The sequence below is a fragment of the Vicugna pacos genome, chromosome 4, assembly GCF_048564905.1.
Source record: "Vicugna pacos chromosome 4, VicPac4, whole genome shotgun sequence".
In the NCBI taxonomy this organism is placed as follows: Eukaryota; Metazoa; Chordata; class Mammalia; order Artiodactyla; family Camelidae; genus Vicugna; species Vicugna pacos.
The window spans coordinates 48,572,769-48,587,269 of record NC_132990.1 but is presented as its reverse complement, the minus strand read 5'-3'; the positions used below and the strand labels follow the sequence as shown (position 1 = coordinate 48,587,269).

The 14,501-nt window shown below is 37.7% G+C and overlaps 1 protein-coding gene across 2 annotated transcripts in view; it reads right to left on the bottom strand.

Annotated features, from left to right (window-relative positions):
* The window catches only part of MELK (maternal embryonic leucine zipper kinase), a 71,554-nt gene that overhangs the window by 19,405 nt on the left and 37,648 nt on the right, over positions 1–14,501 (bottom strand). For both annotated transcript variants that reach the window (XM_072959741.1, XM_006204099.3), the window contains exons 11-12: positions 8,485–8,571; positions 1,779–1,907 (exon numbers count right to left, since the gene is read on the bottom strand). In XM_072959741.1, coding sequence (XP_072815842.1) covers positions 1,779–1,907; positions 8,485–8,571 — 216 coding nt within the window. The remainder of the gene's footprint in view (positions 1–1,778; positions 1,908–8,484; positions 8,572–14,501) is intronic.

Here is a 14,501-nt window from a genome sequence, read left to right as displayed (position 1 = left end):
TTTTTTTTTGGTGCTTCTGTGCCCTAAGGGCTGTTTTATTGCTGCAAAAAAAAAGAGCTTGTAATCACTTTTCCATGAGGTTCTTATAATTTAATATGAAATAAGCTTTTTAAAAGACTACAGTGAGAGGGGGAGGGTACAGTGAGAGGGGGAGGGTACAGCTCAAGTGGTAGAGCGTATGCTTAGCAAGCATGAGGTCCTGGGTTCAATCCCCAGTACCTCCTCCAAAAATAAACCTAATTATCTCCACCTACACCAAAATAAATTAATTAAATAATACAATAATAAATAAACTATTTTTTAAAAAAGACCACAGTGAGAAACAAACCTAAATAGTTTAAATAAATAAACAAGGAAAAAACAGACAAAAAAAAAACAAACCAAAACCTAAATAGTCACTCCTCTGCCTTGCCTCAGATGCTTCTAAGGACTCTCATTTTGCTTCATGGCAAGGCCCCTCCATATGGCTCTCCAAACATCTGTCCAGTTCTACAGATGCATCTCCAAACCTGGGTTCCCTAAGCCCCACTATACTGGGTGAGTTATTGCCACACTGCTGAGCATATCCCCAAACTTCTTCATTTGGTCAAAAGACCAACTAGAGAGAGAAGGAAGACAAGTTATGGCTGGCAGGGACATAAGACCCACTATACCTGCAGCACATGATTGACAAGTGCCAAAAAGAGGGCTCTAAATGTGTAGTTAAAGGAACTGGGAATGGGGTATGGGGATTCAACAAAAGATCATGAAAGAGATGGCATTTTAACATTTTTTGACAGAGTTTTGAGATCTAAAGAAAAAAAAAATCACCTCAGCCACATAATCATTTGGGCTATACTGGATTCCATGAAGAGGGCCAACTACTTCTCTCTGAGAATAGCATAAGTGCAGTTTCCTAGTGCTAAAACCATGCAACCTGAATCAATGGAGGGAAAATTGTATTTCGAAGTTTCACATCCATCCAGCAAAGTGTTTGGAAGGCAGAATTTTAAACCATGGAGATACAAAGAATCACACAAGACAGAGGCTAATACCAGCGCTTAGGAATGGCAGGGTGCCTCCAAATTTGTAAAGCTTCTCTACCATTCTGAATGTTCATGACCAAATTATCCACAAACTTCTTCATTGAAAGGAAAGGAAAATGAGACGAAAACAACAGAAGAGAAAAAAATAATTTGGTTACAACTCATACAAAGAACTTGAGTGGCATGAGCTATAGCTACTGCTGAAAACAACCAACCTAAACTCTTAACATAAATGAGTATCAAAATATTCGCTGAAATACTTCATGTTATATAGAGTATAATATGTTCTATATTCAAAGGTCTTACTGTCAACAATTTGAATGTTATCTAAATTCAATAATACTGTATCCTTTAAAAGCACTTACATGTACATTAATTATATAAATAAGCATACTGAAAAAAAAGACTGGAAAGATACAGCAAAATATAAATTATATTATCTACAGGTAATAGGTTTATAGGTAAATTCTATTTTCCTTTAGCTTATCTGTGGCTTAAAATCGTTCTATGACAATCAGAAATTACTTTTGTGAAAAAAAGTGGAAAGTAGAATTTTTTTAATGCCATGTTAACATTAAAAATTAAACAGTTCAGAATTTCCTATTTTCATCATCAAAAATATTTAAATCATAAAATGTCTTTCCTCTGGCTCCTTGACACTAGCAAAGTTAACCTTCCTAGTCTATGTGCACTCACGAAGAGGGCTGGCACATGGCAAAAGCAGTAGGTGCCCACAAAGTTTCTAACATTCACCTTGATGTCTGTGACCGGAGCAGTGCTGGCTTGTCCACACGAAGAAAGAAGCCTTAAACGAACAGGTTTTCCCCGAGCCTTCTTGGCGCGGAGCAGAAGATAAGTAGCTGTGAGGTGATCATACTGCCACTGGAGAAAAAGAAAATCAAGTTTAGAAGACTAAAGTTGTTTTTTGAAATAATGTTCTATTTAAAATTTTTCTCAATGTAACAGATATTCAGAATTTTTAGGAAAATGTTTAGCTTTACAAGGCATATAATGAAAAACAACAATCCCCTATACTACACCCCTCTACACACAATTTCCACTCTCCAGAAGGCACCACTTTGAAATACTTTTAGCTATTTTTTCCATATTTCTAAATTAATTACTTATCTTACTATAGAAAATAAGAACTCAGCTCTACTCCTTCCTTCCCTACACACGTCTCTTCCCTGCATCTTCCTACTATAATTTTATCACAATTTTTAGTTAAATCAATATTTAATAATTATGATTATATAAATAGTATTTACAACTAAGTAAAAGTAATGTTCAATAAATTTAATTAGTACTCTGACACCAACCAATCAGAACAGAGGCCAAGAGGTGAAGAGGGTCCTAGAGGACCCCTGCCATGCCATTATTAACCTTTTAATTGTTGGATATGGGGCAGGACTGGAGGGAGGTAGCAGAGGCCCATGGGAGATAACAGGGCAACAGGGAAGGCACTTGGAGTAGTAGTTATATACCAATCAGTATATAAATATTCTAATCTTAATAATCTGTATGGCCATACTGACTGGACATCAGCCCTGCAACTAAGCCACACAGGGTGCTATCCTTGCACTTCCTTCTTTTATAGCTTTTTCCTGAAGTTAAAAAAACATAAAAAAGAAGCAGTTATTCTAACTCCACACTCTCTAACACTCTTCATCTCCTCTCAATATGTACACAGATATCAGCTAATCTGTCTCCTCCTCTGTCTCCCTCTGGTCCTCCTCCTCATCCTCCACTCTGGTCTGGCTTCTTTGTGTCTACAACTCAACAGTCAGTCTAGGGATAGATAGTCTAGTCGCCTCTATCCTACAATGTATCACCAGTTTCCTAGATTCTGAGTATTCCTTTTTCTTGGTTTACTTCCTTGTTTTGGTGGAGCACATCCCCCAGTAACTTCCTGAGGGTAGATGGATGGAAGGTAAATTTTCTGAGATCTTGCATGTCTGATAAATTACTGTATTCTATCCGCACACTTGATCCTGGTTTGGCTGAGTACAGAATTTTAGGTTGACAATAATCTTCACAGTTTTGAAGACATTGTTCCATGGTCTTCTCAATTCTAGTACAGTTATTGATCTAAAGTCTTTCTGATTCTCAAGCCTTTCTGTATGATCTTTTGTTTTTTGTCTCTAGAAACTTTTTGGATCGCCTTTTTTCCCAGTTTTCTGAAATTTCACTAAAACAGGCCTTTGTATGGATCTATTTTCATCCATTTTGCCAAGCCCTAGCTAAGTCCCTTCATTCTTAGAAACTCGTATCTTTCATCTTTCATTTCTGGAGTATTTCTTCTTACACTCTTTCTTTGATGGTTTCTCCCCCCCTTTATTCTCTGTTTTATTTTCCTGCAACTTCTGTTATGTGTATGTTGGAACTTTCTCACCCCTTCTCTCCTCGCCATGCATCTCTGTCTTTAGGTTCTACTTTTGTAAGATTTAACATTATTTCATTTTTCAAACATTTCTACTGAGCTTTTCATTTCTGTGGTCACAGTTTAAGTATTCAAGCTATCTCTTGAAATGTTCCTTTTTAGTCATCTTATTCCTATTTCAAAAAAGAAATAGCTTCTCTCTTTTTTTTAATTAAAAAATTGGGGGGGTAATTAGATTTATTATTATTTTTACTTTTATTTAACAGAAGTACTGGGGATTGAACCCATGATCTCGAGCATGCTAAGCATGCACTCTACCACTGAGCTATACCCTCCCCTCTAAGAAATAGCTTCTCTTATCTCTGAGAATATTAATCATCATTTCTTAGCCATTTCTTCCACTTACTATATTATCTGTTTTTTCTGAGTGTCTTTACTTTTTCTTCCCCTTCTCCTCTCACACCATTTATTTTGATCTCTGACTTTCATGTTAGAGGGTATCCTCAAAGTTCTGGTGATTATTGGCTGTCTATCTATTTGAAAGCAAAGATCATACTACCTAGCTAAATAAGGCTCTATGTGTAGTTTGGGGCTGCTCATCACCTTGGGGGCTTCTCTCTAAGGTGAAGAGACAGGAACATGAACTCAAACCATGGGTACAGTACGTCTTTTCTCTTGGCTTTTCCCTAAAATGAGTCTCCCAATATTTTCCCCACCCCCACTGCAATTAGGATAAAATCCTGGTTCCAATATTCTCTGAGTTGAAGAGGTAAGGGAGCTAGAGGCAGTGGCTCACTGTCCAATAAGAGGCTTGTGTGTGTCCATGCATCTATTTCAGAATGGTTCATCACCCCCACCTGAGCTGTGTCTGGTACAAGAGTGACTCTTGTTCAATGTCTCCAATCTTCTGCTAGAGTGGGGGAGAAGTGGCTGTCATGCAACACAAGGTATAGAAAGGGACCTAGCAGTCTAAACGCTCCTAAGATAGACTTTCAACCAGTCTCCTTGGTTTCCACCCTGCTCACTTTCCTGACCTCAGAGGTTCCTAGTAACTCTGATTCCTGAGCTTTTCTGGAGCTCTAGGGCTCCAATCAACTTCCTTACTGCTTTTTCCCACTGCAGGTACTTTGCTTTCAGCTTTCTTCCAAAATGCTAGGTCAGCTGTCACTCAGCTATTTTACTCTCTTCATTGTGAATTATTTGCCTTTTAATTCTTTTGTTGTTATTTTAGTGAGGCTTTAGGAGTGTTGGATGTATACATATCTGTTCAATCCACCATATATAACTGAAAGTTTCTAAATAATGTTGCTAGAAGTTTCCAAATAAGACTATGAGACTCTCTGCCCTGCAAGTGTTAAATTTTAATATTGAGTAATATTTTATGCTATTTATCTCTCACAAAGTACATGATCCAAAGAGGTCTACTACCATCTCTGATTTTACTAGTAAGTTTTATCAGTTAACGTTTTAGGTGGCCACAATCATAGTATATGCTTTGAAATTTACATAATGGATCTATCAATCTAGTGGGAGAAGTATAACACTGTGATAAGTTATCATAGAATGTTGCCTTTAATCCAGGTAAGGTTGGGGGGAGGAAGGACAGAAAAGGTTTCATGGAAAAGGTACTTGGGAATTGGGTGAAAACTACATAGTTACAATTACTCTCTGCTTTCCAAAAGCTACTTTACTGGTTTTTTCTGCACCTCCCACATCTATGGTCTCATGTGTGATAGCTACCTTTCAGAAAGAGATGCCATAAAATGATTAGAAGCAATGGCTCAGAAACAGCTGCCATTTGCTTGTCAAACATGGCATAACCTGGGCACTGTAAGCAATACCTGGACAGTGCTAAGAGTTTTAGGTGGAGTTTTCTAAGCATGCCTGGGAGTTTTATAATCATCCTGGAAACTCTCTTTTTCCTTAGGCAAAAAAGCACCCTTTTTATAACTTTTTTTGCAATAGCCACTGCATACTACTTATTATGATAAGATGCACAGGGGAGTTCTGTGTTTTTTCATAAAAGATAAATCAACACATTAGTTATGCTTTTCGGATGATGTCAATCTACAAGTCTAACACAACCAATGTCTTCCTTATCTTTTAGGCAGCTCCTTCTTTTGAAAGTCAAAGGCCTGAAAGTAAAGCAGTAGGTTTACCTGTTACAAAGAACATTCCATTTCTAGAAAATGAAAAACATTTTAAAATCCCTAGTTATTGTTCAGGCAGGCCAAATGTTTAAAAAGCTGCCCAGGCACCTGGGCTGAGGAGAAGCAACTACTGGAACAGAGGGTTTGAGATATTGAGGAGTGGCCCCCTATCCTTCCCCTGACGTGCTCCCGAGGCCCTCAATCTTTACATCTCCACCACCGGAATACATGGGTATTTGCACTGCAGGGGTGAGGGTAAAGGACCTGTCTTGGTCTGCAGGCTCGTGTGCACATGTGACCCTCAGTGAAGTTCCCCCACCAGAGGACTGGCTGCTTCACAATCCAGAGCCACTCACAGCTAGCAGAAAGGGGAAAGTAAGGAAAGCAATGGGGTAGAAGCTCTAGCACCACTGCAGGAAATTTCAAGAGGGCCACAATGAGACAGCAGAAAATCATGAGACACGTGAAACTCTCACTTCGGCACACAACCCAGTTTAAGAACGTTCATGTATACAATATAAAAGTGGTAGTTCCATGAGTTGAATGTTTGGGAATAATATTGTTTCTCTCTCTTTACACAAAGATCAGCAGCACCATACCCAGCACGGATCGCATTAAACTGATCTCTCTCTGTCCTGTCTAGCAAGCCCAAAAAGTAAAGGCAGAGCTCCCAAGATACTAGAAAAAAATATGACAGACCACAGTTAACCTCAAACCTGGTTTTCCTGAGGCTCTTTAAACTGGAAAGTACCTAGGACCAATGTGAATTCTCTGAGGCTATCCAGACCAGGATTTTTCTACCTCAATGCTATGGAGAGTTGACCTGGATACTTCTTTGTGGCCAGGGGCTATTCTGTGCACTGTGGGATATTTAGCAGCATCTCTGGCCTCTACTCACAATGTGTTGATGCCATTAGCATATACACACATCCCAGCTGTGACAACCAAAAATGTCCCCTGAGGGGCAAAATCACTCCCAGTTGAGAACTACTGACTTAGACCAACGCTTCTCAAGCTTTAATGTACGTATGAATCACTCAGAGTACATTAGGATGCAGATTCTGTTTTAGCAGGTCTGAGGTGGGATCAGAGATTGTGTATTTTTAACAAGCATGAAGTGATGCTGATGCTGCTGGTCCCAGATCACACTTTGAATAGTGAGAATCTAGAGTAGTACTTCTCTACTCCTGGCTACACACTGCAATTGTCGGGGAAGTTATGAAAAAATTCTTACGCTTAGGCCATACCCCAGACCAATGAATTCATCACCTCTGGGGTGGGATTTAGGCATTAGGATTAAAGTTCCTAGGAGATTCCAATGTTCAGCTAAGTTGAAAAGATGTACTCTATTCATTTAGAGGACTGGAAGTTAAGTATAAACAGCCATTTAAGAATGAGAGAAGAGTACAAAAGAAGAAAAATTGTAACTTTCCTCACGCATTCTTGATGTTGGTCATGTCTAGCTTGCAGAATAACTGAGATCTTCAAAAAATAATAACAAGCTTCATTATTTTGTTTTCTGTATCAGAAGTAAAGAAAATTCCTATTCCTATTTCCATTTCACTTTTAAGTTTGAAAACTACACGCAGATGACATAAAGGATAACTATTTTAGACTTGTTTTTCAATGATTCTTGAAATTCTGAGCATGTTACTTTTAAGATTCAAATTTCAAAAGTTTGTGATTCTCATGCCAAATTTTTTCTGGATAAAATGACATGATATATGAGAGCACTTTGAAATACCCTTGCCTAAAAGGGCAGATGGAGCATGATGTTGGGATATAGATAAAATTGCCAAAATCTTAATATAATTATCGAAACTGGATAATGAGTAACGGAAAAATCACTGTTACTCTACTAATCTCTCAACTTTCATAGATGTTTGAAAATTTCCATAATAAAATTTTTTAAGAAATTTTTTGAATCTGAAATATAGTTTTCTATTAGAGATTACCCCAAAGAAAAAGTCATGCAATTTTTTCTAACTTGTTTAAGTGGAAACTTCAAATTTTCACTGTAAAAGACTTAAGGACCTGATACATCATGCAGCAATTCCCAATTCTTGCCATTCCTTCCCATTTCATGAAAAAGTAAATTATCACTCTGTTTTCCAGACATATTATTCCATTTGTCTGGAATTGTCATTCAAAAGACTAATGTCATTCTAAAGAATTCCTTTATATCTCCTTCTCACTGAAAAAAGTTGTGGCTTAGCAAAGCTTTGGTTAGTTAAAACAAAAAACAACAACAAGAAAAAAAAAACTGCTTACAGCCTTTACCTTTTAAGTTAGAAAAGAGACAAAAACAAATACAATTCATAGGTGAAGAGAGACCTAGTACTGAGCCAGGAGCAAAGCTGGGTGCGATCCCTGCCCATCACGTTAGATTGTACTCAGAGACAGCTGTGAGTGTCTCTATCTCTAGAAAAAACCACATGTGTGATCTAGAGATTAAGCAGCTGAAAGAGCTAAAATGATCCAACACCAGAAATCATGATAATAATTTCATGGTATTTGGTTCATAAGCTTGGGGGTGATGTGATGCTAAAAGGATGGCTTTTAGGTAAGAAGAAAACTGCTTTGTGTTTGTTTACCTCATTTCTACAGCAGAATCACAGTTCCATGTTAGAAAATTTAAAGTAGTTAAAACTGGAGCTCTGTCAATTTTCTGGACTCGTTTGTTCTGTTTCTTAATATTTTTCCACTATAATTCTCTTTGATCAATCTCATTTTTAAAGAGGCTATCCAGCAGACACCAGAAATGAGTTGAGTGGAAATCATACATAAATATAAAATAAGTACAATATTTTACACCCATGATAAAAATCATAGGTCTGACAAATGCTATACTATTTTTAATATACTAGTAAAATGAAGAACAATGAGGAAACAAAAGATTCTACTCTCAAATTCATGCTGTATTTCTTACCAATGAAATTAAATCCTCCATTGTTTGCTTGTTGTTTCTGTGATGTACAGAGAGTTCCGTTACACAATCTTCATCAAGGAGAATAAGCTACAAAAAAATTTTTATCAACTTTATTAACAAAAAAACTACAAAATAGCTATGGCTTTGAAATTTTTAAATTATCATAATTACCTTGTAAAATCAAACACCAACATGTAAGAACAACATGCGTTTGTCAAACTCTTGGGTAAGAATAAAGATTCTCCACAATTTTAAAAGATATAAGCAGGTGACAATAAGCAGTTCAAGAAGACAATGAGCTCCCTTCCCAGCCCTTCCCAGCCCCTTCCTCATCTGATCCATTGTTACAATTCTGTTGTGCAGCCAAGAGACTGTATTCTCCTTCCCTATTGCAAGACCTGGACTGGCATCTGCATCAAAGAGCAATCACCTAGGCACCTAAAATCAGTGGCTGAACAACAGACTGGGTAAAAGAGTGGCTCAGACTTGTAACATATTGTCCCCCAGGTTATATTTGGCTTTAGCCCAATCCAGGGAGCCCTCATGATGGTGCCATAGATGCTGGCACAGTCATCACTATACCAACACTATTAGCAAAGCACAATTTTAAAAAGAAGTGAGACAGCCTTTACACAAACTTTATTTTGCTTAAGGACACAAATTATTCAAGTATCCTGATCCCTCCGTGATGAGACATCATCATAGATGGGGCCAGAGATGGGTTCTCAGAACAAACAAGGTTCCCCAAGAATGAAAAGGCAGGAAGGATCTGGCCTGGACCTGGAACAGGAGTTCAGAAAATCACATGGGAAGAGAATCATAAGAAATGTAATTTTAAAGTCATCTTCCCAATGTAAAAATGCACTTTACAACAGCCCCAATAAGTGATGTTTCACTTTCTGCTTAGTCTTCCTCTTCAGAATAGCTGGGATGGTTAGCTTCTTCCTCCTGTCCCCTAAGGTCTGTCTTCCTGTGATCCCTACCCACTGTGAATCAGTACAATCTGACAGCTAACAGGCTTTGGAATTAGACCTTGTTTTTCATCATTACATCACAAAATAACCATGTTATTTTGACCTTGAGCATGTTACTATACCTCTCTGAGCCTCAGTTTCATCATCTGTAAAACAGAGATGGCACCGGCCTTCCAATGTATGTAACATATGTCGTGTGCCTAGTACATCATCTAAATAGAGTAATCCCTCAAAAAATGTTAACTATTTTTACCAACAGTCACAATTCTATTTCCTCTTTGGTATAAGAGCCTTTCAGAAATTTGAATAATTCCTATTATCAACAATTTTTGTTCTCCAAGTTTTCTCTTTTCCAGTTTCCTCTACCATTCTGGCCCTTTCTTTAGATGACATAATTCAAGTTGTCACTGACCCTCAAGGTGAGGTGTTCAAAACCAAATGCAAAATGCCAAGAGAGGCTTGCCCAGCACAAACTACAGCAATATCATGAACTTCCCTTATTCTGGACACCACACTTGTAACAATGGACTCAAGAGGAAGTCAGGTAGCCATCATGAAAATAGAGGAACGGTACAGACAATGACCTGCATGATTGGCTGGTACAAGCTCAACCTCACAGTCTACGGAGAATGTGGAGATACAAAGGTTCATACGAATGGTTCTATGAATGTACAAAATGCTACCAGTAGGTTTTCATTGTGTTGCTTTGACCTTGGCAGCTCCCAGAACTATAGATTCCCACTTTAGGAAGGGCTCAATCTCAAAAGTCCAGACTTTTCACCACCCAGTTGGGCATCTTCTTGTTGATATCACTGCTCAAGCAAGAAGGAAATGATTTCCAGGGTTCCCACATGACCTTGAGTTATTCTCTTAAAAATAAAAACGTTCTTTTCCTCATGGCCTCTTGTTCTGTACCTTTACCACAAGGTGTGTGGGGGAAAGGAAGGAAGGGTAGGAAGGAGACACTATCTTCTTTGCTGGGCTCCTGAACTGGAAAGAATGGAAAGAGTGGGACAAGACACCAAAGTCTGAAAAATATGGTTTATCTCAGGTTGAGTTTTCCAAAGAGGCTCAATCCTTTAAGTACCTCTGAATTCTCAGCCATACATGCTCTAGTCAAATTAAGTACAAAAATGCATGCCAAAAGCTAGCCAATTATTTTGGATTATCCGTGCCTACTACATTTCCTGTTCAGTAGGGCAGAAAATAGAACTGAATGTAGCTTTCATTTGATACAAAACTTGGATACTAGAGCTCTGTGTGTGAAAATGATAGAAGATCATGCACAGAGTTACAGAATAGCATCTATACCTTAAATATCCAAGTAAATCTGAATTATTCTTCACAGTTCACTCTTGATGAAACACAATACTGAGGCGAAAAAGCAAGTTCTTCGAAAAGCAGTAAGCCCTTACAGCTGTCCTGTATATAACTCATTTGATCCCTGCAACAGCTCCGTAAGGCAGGCATGACAGATGAATGAAGTAACATTTAAAGGCACTCTATAAGTGGCAAAACATAATCCAAACATACAGAAGAGACTGACATTAGAATACCCATATTAGAGGTACGAAAATGAAGACTCAGAAAAATGTACGCGATCTGCCCAAGACGGACATCGTTAATCCCAAGCCCAGGGTTTTCCTCCCACACCACAACGCCTCCTCTCCACAACTCTGCTCCAGTAGCTATTCCAGCAGAGGCCAGATAAGCAATTCCCATCACAAAGGCTACAGCCACACCAAATACAGGCCCTGAGTCTGAATTAGCTGACTTGTCAGATTCATTATTTTCTGGAGCCTTTCTGCCTGGGTTAAATTCCTGGTTCTAAACTTACTAGTTGTTTGACCTTGGGCAAGTAATTTCATGACTCTGTGTCCAGTTGCTTTGTCTGCAAATGAGGACAATAATAGTATCTATTTCAGGGGGGTGGTATGAGGATTAAATGAGTTAAAAGAGTTAAAAACATAAAGTCCCTAAAGGTACTATCCTAAGGGCTCTGTCTATATTATACTATAGTACTATAATAGCACACTTCCCTATTATAGTCAGCATTCGATAATTATTAGCAATTAATATACTAAAATGTAAAGAAAACCGTATTTTTTGGAACACTCAAAACTAAGTATCTTACTTTATACTATGCCCCAATTTAAAATAATCTTTGTGTTGTTGAAATCAGAGACTTTCTTCATCTTGCCATTTGTTCTGCAAACAGGAGCATATCGTATCCTATTAAGGATCATGGCTGAGAAGACATGCAAGGCCCTCCCACACATGGAGAAATGATGACCCCCAATGGTTAAACAGGCATCTGCAGCACCCGCGTTCTCCACCTCACAAGGGGCACGTCACAGCTGCAGGGGCACTCTTGCTGCACTGCTCGGACCCCCACCTACTCTGCCGTCCCTAGGCTGTCAGTGTTAAAAGTTGTTAGAATTAAGTTGTAGCTCTAATTGTATTTGCTCAACTTCAGAGACTAAAGACGTCACGGAGGGTCAAAGGATATATGGAGAAAAGAAATTTTAGGGGTTGACAGTCACAGGAGAATCAGGAGGAATTTCAGATCAAGCTACATGGTCATAACAGTGGGCAGACTAGGGAGAAGGGGTTAAAAACATGATAGTTTATTTTCCCAAGTATTCATATTTATTGGTGTGATTCTTCCAGAAAGCAAGTATCTCACAGCTGTACCAACTCTACACTGTGGCATGTCTCCAAGCTATTCTGTTGATCCATGCATATACCCTACTCTGTTGTAGAAGTTTTAGTAGATTGTAAGAAAACATCCCCAACTATCTGAAAAGGCTATTAAAATACTTCTCCATTAAAGCATTAAAATGCTTTTCTGAGTACATATCTGTGTATGGCTACATTTTCTTCACATGCTATAATCAAAACGACATATCAAAATAGACTGAATGCAGAAGCAGATGAGTACCCAAGTATCTTCTATTAAGCTAGACTTCAAAGAAATTTGCAAAGATGTAAAGCAATGCCACTCTTCTCATTATATTTCTTAAATAGTTATTTTTAATTTCTTGATGTCCTTATTTATGAAAAGGGGATAAGAACTGTATGAAGTTTGATGGGTAAACCTTCCATACTGGCTCTGGGCTTTGCCACATGGCTTGCTTTGGCCAGACGTTAGTAAGCACAATGCAAGCAGAGGCTTGAAAACTGCTTGAGTGTTAGGGCTTGCCCATCTTCTTGCTTTTTTTGGAGTCCAGCAGCGGTATGAAGAAGCCTAGACTAGCCTGCTGGACACAATGTGGCCAACAAACAGGCAGCACAAACTAGTCTTTGAGTGAGGCTTAGTCCATCTGGCCACAGTCGAGTCACCAATTGACTGCAGCCACATGAGTGACCCCAGGTAAGACTCACACAAGAACTGCCCCACTGAGCCAGCCCAAATTGCTGATCCACAGAATTGTAAATATTACTGCTTTAACTAGCTAAATTCTACCGTGGTTTTTTAAGCACAACAGTTCACTAATATAGAAAGTATACATGCCCCTTACATAAAATAGATAAGCAACAAGAATTTACTGTGTAACACAGGGAACTATATTCAATATCTTATAATAACCTATAATAGAAAATAATTTGAAAAAAATGTATATATACAACTGAATCACTTTGCTGTACACCTAAAACTAACACAATATTGTAAATCAGCTATACTTCAATTTAAAAAAATTATACATACCAGCTAGTAATACTCACATTTTTTACCAAGTTCAAACTGCCACTTGTTAAAAATCTTTTTAAAACATTAATGTAGGAATATTTATTAGTATAATCGCTTAAATTTGTATAGCACTTGTGTTATTTAAAGTTCTTTCATATATATATTAGACTAGTTCCCCAGGTGTGGTCTGCAGACCCCTGAGGATCTCCAAGGTCAAAACTACTTTCATAATAATACTGCTTTTCACTTTTTACGGTGTTAACATTTGCACTGACTGTACAAAAGCAATGATGAATAAAACTACTGATCAGTACAAGTCAATGCAGTGGCACCAAACTGTACTGACATTGTGTTCTTTGTCATGCACTGACACTTCAAACTAAAAAAAAAAAAAAGCCAGTTTCAATTAAGAATATTGTTAATGAAGCAGTAAAAAGTATTAAAGTTGAGTACACCTGCTTTCAATACTCTGTGACAAAATGGGAAGTATGCATAAAGCCCTTCTGCATGCCAAAGTATGATGCTGTCTGGAGGAAAAGCACCTGTGTGACTGAATTGTGAGCCGAATTAGCCAATTTCTTCATGGAACACCACTTTTACTTAGCGAACACTGACAAACTATGGTTACTTAGACTTGGATATCTGGCACACATTTTCTCAAAAATGAACAAAGTGAACTTATCGCTTCAAGGAAAATAACTGACTGTATTTGTCGCCAATAATGTCATTTGGGCCTTCAAGCAGAAATTAGAATTTCTGGAAAACTTGTAACTGCCACCGTGAGTTTGACAGCTTTCCAATACTTCTCTGATGAGATCAATAGTGATTTTAAGAGATGTGATTTTTTTATTTTATATATAAATATGAAGATGTTAACATTTGGAAAATTTGCACAACTCAGTGAATCAATATTTTCCAAATGACCAATACATAATGTTACCTGGAGAAAAGATCCAAGGAACTTTAATGTAATAGAGTATAAAAAGTTCACTGATGTGGTTTCAGATTCCACATGCAACTAACCTTTAAGAAACTACCACTATCAAGGTTTAATGGAACATCAGAGAATATACCCAATTATCTGAAAAAGCTATTAAAATACATCCTATGTATCTTTGTGAGGTTGCATTGTCTCCATATGCTTCAATCCAAACAGCAAAACAGACAATGCAGAAGCAGGTGAAATCCAAGCGTCTTGTATTAAGTTAGACTTTAAAGGAATGTTCAAAGATGTAAAACAACGCTACTCTTCCCACTAAATTTCTGTTTTAAATATTTTCCATAAAAATATTCATTTGCAATAAACTGTAATAGGTTTAGTGATGTTACTTTTAAATAAATCAATCAATTTT